This window comes from Otolemur garnettii, unplaced genomic scaffold, assembly GCF_000181295.1.
Source record: "Otolemur garnettii isolate 467f Iridium unplaced genomic scaffold, OtoGar3 scaffold00014, whole genome shotgun sequence".
Classification (NCBI taxonomy): Eukaryota; Metazoa; Chordata; class Mammalia; order Primates; family Galagidae; genus Otolemur; species Otolemur garnettii.
The window spans coordinates 1,449,960-1,455,527 of record NW_003852409.1 but is presented as its reverse complement, the minus strand read 5'-3'; the positions used below and the strand labels follow the sequence as shown (position 1 = coordinate 1,455,527).

At 47.5% G+C, this 5,568-nt stretch overlaps 1 protein-coding gene across 1 annotated transcript in view; it reads right to left on the bottom strand.

The window, feature by feature from the left end:
• The window catches only part of DCAF10 (DDB1 and CUL4 associated factor 10), a 64,132-nt gene extending 62,228 nt beyond the window's left edge, over window positions 1–1,904 (bottom strand). Inside the window, exon 1 of the mRNA XM_003785149.3 lies at window positions 1,229–1,904. Within this exon, the coding sequence (XP_003785197.1) occupies window positions 1,229–1,779 (551 nt within the window). The 5' untranslated portion in view covers window positions 1,780–1,904. The remainder of the gene's footprint in view (window positions 1–1,228) is intronic.
• Between the last annotated feature and the right edge of the window lie 3,664 nt (window positions 1,905–5,568).

The window sequence follows — 5,568 nt, the reverse complement described above, 5'->3', positions numbered from 1 at the left end:
CCAGCTACTTGGGAGGCTGAGGCAAGAGAATTGCTTAAACCCAAGAGTTTGAGGTTGCTGTGAACTGTGACGCCACAGCATTCTACCAAGGGCGACATAGTGAACCTCTGTCTCCAAAAAAAACAAAAACAAAAAAAAAGAATACTTCTATCCCCTTCCCAACCCTATATTGATTAATTTACCTCCTACTCATTTTTCTTATCTTGGCTCAAGTGTCAGTTCCTCAGGAAACCCTGACAACCCTAGTCCACAACAGGTTCCTTCAAGATTTTATCTCAACTTGTAAATATACATTATGGATTATTTAGGATGGTTATCTAACATCTAGTTGAAGCAGTAAGCTGCAAGCTCAATGAAAACAGTGCCAATAGCTCAGCACTGTTACTCCTCCATTTGGAACAAAGCAAGTGCTCAACAAATATTTGCTGAATGAGGGAATGAATGAGTGACCAACTAAGCAAAAATCTACCAACCTGTAAGTCTAGATGGGGTAAGATAATGTTAACTACAGCATCTCACAATAGAAAAGTGTGTGCTAATTCTTTCTTCTGATTGCTGTTAAACTTGTATATTCACAAGATAAAGTGACAAAAAAAATATATATATATATATATAATTTTGAAAATCTCCCACAGCTCAAAGTAAACCAAACCAAACATGAAATATTTAATCAGCCAAGAAAAAGTCTAGATACCCACAACAGGAGCATGTAGTCTAGACTGAGAACTTCATAAAAGGACCAAATCACAAGAGGCACCTGTCCTCAATGTCTTGCATCTTCCTTGAGGAAAGGAACTCACTTGTCCCCTACAGCAAGTCCAGGCACAGGATACAAAAAAAAAAAAAAAATTCTACAGGCTCCCCAACCCTTAACAGAAGTTTAGGTGAGGAAAACTCATGCCTAAGTTGATGAGGAAAATGGGCATTTATTCAAAATGTATTTACTAAGCACCTACTGTGTGTGTACCAGAAAAGCCTGGCTTTAAGCATTTCTCCTTCAGAGTCATGCAGGTGAGCAAATGAGATCCGGCCTACCTAATTCAAAAAGCTGGGAACCGGATCTAATAGCGATAATGAACTTCAAAAAGTGCCAAAGGGGCACGAAGGCCAGGAGACCCACACACTCGCAAACTTCGGCGCCAGCCAAGTGAGAGAGCCTGGGGCTGCCGTCGAGGGACCGCAGAGTCGGGCGGAGGCGGGTACCCGCCCTCCAAGGGGCCGCGCTTACCCGTCGGGAGAGTATTCAAGGTTGAAGACGGCACCGTGGGTGCGGGTGCTAAGGTACACCGAGTCCGCGGGGTGGATGGAACCATACAGGTTGGTCATGGTGCGGAAATTGTCCCGCGCTGGGTCCACAAACAGCCCGCGGCCCAGACTGCGCTCTCTCAGCCACCCGAACAACCTGGCCCCGGGGCCGCCCAGGCCCGTGCTAAGGCCATGCCGGCCCCGGCTCCCGGCCCTGCAGTCCGTCCCGGGCCGCCGGCGCGGCGGGGAGGGCGGTGACGGCTCGCCCTGGGCGGAGACAACTGAGGTCTCCGGAGACCTGGGCGGCCGGAGCTCTGCTGCACGCACGGCTGGGGGCAGCGAGGGGGCGCCGGGGCGGCGAGGGCTCCGGGCGGGTGGCGGGGGAGGGGCTGCGTCAGCCCCAGGTTGTGGTGGCGCGGAGGGGGCAGAGGGCGGCCTGGCGGCTGCCGCTTGTTCCCCTTGAGGCCCCAGCTCCTCAGCCTCGGCTCCGGCCGCACTGTCCCCTCCAGGGCTACACGGCCCGAAGGGAAACATGACCAACGCCCCCGCCCCTTGCTCCCGGCAGCTGTCCCGCCAGCCGCCACCTCAGCGCTCTGCTCAGCGCCACTTCCGGCGTGCGGCGGCCTAAAGCCGCCGGGTGGAAACCCGCGCCACTTCTGGGCCACCATCCGCCGGGGACTGGGAAAGCTAGGACACTGCCGGCTGCGGGTGCTGGAGTCGCGGGGGGACGGAGGAAGGCAGGAACTAGTGTTATGTGTGAGTGACTGAGGGGGCCAGGGTCTGGGCTGTATGGGGAAATTAGCATCCGGGCACTGTGTATAGAGCCGGTCTACACTTGTCGGTGAGCTGGGGATGCGTGCCTGAAGATGAGTGGACCTGACCAAAGCAATCCTACGAGGCTGAGTGTGATTTTGTACTGGTGTCTCCACTTTGCCTTGATAGCAGAGAGGAAGTAGAAATAAGGTATTATGTGCAGGCCACACACAGTAAATGGCAGGATGTACTGCCTACTCAGCCTCAGAGTGTCAAGCCGCAAAAGTTAACTTTTGCAGCAAAAAGCCCCTGTCTGTACAGTGCCTAAAATAAGGGGGTCTGCGGGTGCCCTGAATATCTGCCCAACTCCCATGCCTGGTAGTTCATTTTTATCAAGGCCAAAGCCTTCCTCTCCGCAGGAAGGAGCACGTATCCAGCCTGGACTAACTGAAAGGAGCTGGAAACCTGAATCAAATCACAAATAGCACAGGGTCAGTCCTCCTGTACCTGCCAGGTAGGGCATGAAGGCCATGACAGATGTAAGGCTTTTGTGTGTGTGTGTGTGTGTGTGAGACAGTCTCACTATGTCGCCGTCGGTAGAGTCCTGTGGTGTCACAGCTTAGAGCAACCTCTAGTTCCTGGGCTTAAAAGATTCTTTTGCCTCAGCCTCCCAAGTAGCTGGGACCACAGGAGCCCATCACAACCCTATTTTTTTGGTTGTAGTTGTCATTGTTGTTTATCAGGCCCGGGCCGGGTTAGACCTGGCCATCTCCAGTGTATGTGGCTAGCGCCCTAACCACTGAGCACAGGCGCCAAACCCAGAGGAAGGCCTTTAAGAATGAGTAATCGTTCACCTTTAAGTATGAGTACTCTTTTGCAGAAAAGGATGAACAGGTACTGCGGTTTCCTGGGGAGGAGAGCCGAGTCCCCAATAAAGGACAGCTTGAGGTACAAGGAGATGCTGAACTAAGAACTGACAACTCCTTGGCCTTGATCAAGAGCTGTGTTATAAAGGCCTGCCTTGGTGACTCACACCTGTAATCCTAGCACTCTGGGAGGCTGAGGCTGCTGGATTGCCTGAGCTCAAGAGTTGGAGACCAGCCTTAGCAAGAAAAATAGCCGGGTGTTGTGGCGGGGGCCTGTGGTCTCAGCTACCAGGGAGGCTGAGGCAAGAGACTTGCTTTGAGCAGTGGTCTCAACCTTCCTAATGCCGTGAACCTTTAATACAGTCCAAAGGGGTTGTGACCCACAGGTTCAGAACTGCTGGCTTTAAGCCTAAGAGTTTGAGATTGCTGTGAGTTATGATGCCGTGGCACTTTACCCAGGGCAATAAAGTGAGGCTCTGTCTCAAAAGATAAATAAATAGAAGAGCTGTGTTGTAGGAAGTTCACATCTAGTGACTGTGAGGATAAATATCTCTGGAGGAAGATTTGTGAGGAAAGATCTGAAAGAGCAATGGAGAAAGGGAATAAATTTAAGAGTCTGAACATTCAGCAAGTCCTACTAACAGGAAGGTTAGTAGTTATTCAGCTCTTCCTGTCCATAAGCTGACTGAGAAATAGGGAAGAAGCTGGCATCCTGAGTTAGAAGATCAACATAGCCATTCTTCCAGAGATATCCCTATGTTGCCTCCACAGAGCAAAAGAGGTAGAGGTCTGTTTAACAATTGACCAGTAACTTCCCTTAAGGACCCACAACTTCTGGTTGCACAACAGATACTTAAAGAGCCTCTGCTTCCTCCCCTCCCCCCAACACACTTCCCACCCCAAAGTTAACAGCCAATGGCTAAAATGTTTATTTATTTTGGCCTTGGTAGAGTGCTATAGCATCATAGCTCACAGCAACATCAAACTTTTGGGCTCAAGTGATCCTCTTGCCTCAGTTTTTCATTTTTAGTAGATACAGGGTCCCACTTTTGTTCAGGCTGGTCTCGAACTCGTGACCCACCTCAGCCTCCCAGAATGCTAGGATTACAGGTGTGAGCTATAGCCCCCAACCTCAATGGCTAAAATTTTACAGTCTGCAAAACCTTGACCATGATATATTTACCAATTTTTTTTGAGACACAGTCTTACTATGTTACCCTTGGTAGAGTGCTGTGGCATCACAGCTCACAACCTCCAACTCTTGGGCTTAAGCGATTCTCTTGCCTCAGCCTCCCATGTAGCTGGGACTACAGGTGCCTACCACAAAGCCTGGCTATTTTTCATTGCAGTTGTCATTATTTAGCTGGCTCTGACTGGGTTCACATCCACCAGCCTTGGTGTATGTGGCTGGTGCCATAACCACTTTGCTATGGGTGCCAAACCTATATTTACCAATGTTATTTATCTTTTTGATTTGTTCTGACCTTACTTGGAAATAAATTTCTTTTTTTGAGACAGAGTCTCAAGCTGTCGCCATGGTTAGAGTGCCATGACGTCACTGCTCACAGCAACCTCAAAGTCTTGGGTTTAAGCAATTCTCTTGCCTCAGCCTCCCAACTAGCTGGGACTATAGGTGCCCACCACAATGCTCAGCTATTTTTGTTGTTGTTGTTGCAGTTGTCATTGTTTTTTTAGCTGGCCCAGGCCAGGTTTGAACCTGCCACCCTCGGTGTATGTGGCTGGTGCCCTACCCACTGAGCAACAGGCGCTGCCAAATTATGTTTTTATTAAGTGAAATTAAACTCAATTTTAAAAGGTTACATATTCCAAGATATGTGAGGTATACTTCTAACTGAAAAATACAAGTTTTACAGTGAGAGTTTATGCTGGCTCAAAATAATCAGATTTCATAGTTCAAGCAATTCAAAATTAGCACACTCAAGCCTCAAGGCTGATTAAGAACTGTTCTCTGACAATTTATAAAACCTAGAGAAACAAAATAACAGCAAAGACATTTTGTAGGGTTGTATGTAAGTCAATGAGAATGGTTCTTGAAAAATTAAGATAGCTACAAACTTAAATCAGTGGTGTTTATAACACATGAAACAAGTCACTTAGTATGCCAGATTTTTTTCCTAAATGCTCCTACTTAAAGTGTAAGTACTCACATATTCCAAAGAATTTTTTACTAAAACCTAAAATAAGAATAAATTATATAGGACTAAAATTCTGTTGAAATTACCATGATTTTACAACCTACCAGTAAAAAGGAAAAAAAAAATCACTGGAGGTTAGTAAATTGACAAGACACTAACGGTAGAACTAAACTTTAACTAGGCCTATTCCTTCAAGAGCCATTAAATACACATGCTAACAAAATTTACTTCAAATCACAGCCTATACAGAGGACAGTTTCTATGTAATACCATTTTTTTTTCTTTTAAAGGGGAAGGTTTCTCTCTGTCATGCTGCCCAGGCTGAAGTGCAGGGTGGAATTATAGCTCACTAGAGCCTTGACCTCATGAGCTTAAAGCAGTCCTCCTGCCTTGGTCTTCCAAGTAGCTGAGATTACAGACATTAGCTAATCATGCTCAGCTATATTACACCATTCTTTTTTTTTTTCTTTTTTTTGAGACAGTCTCACTATGTTGCCCTTGGTAGAGTACCATGGCATCACAGCTCACAGCAACCTCAAACTCTTGGG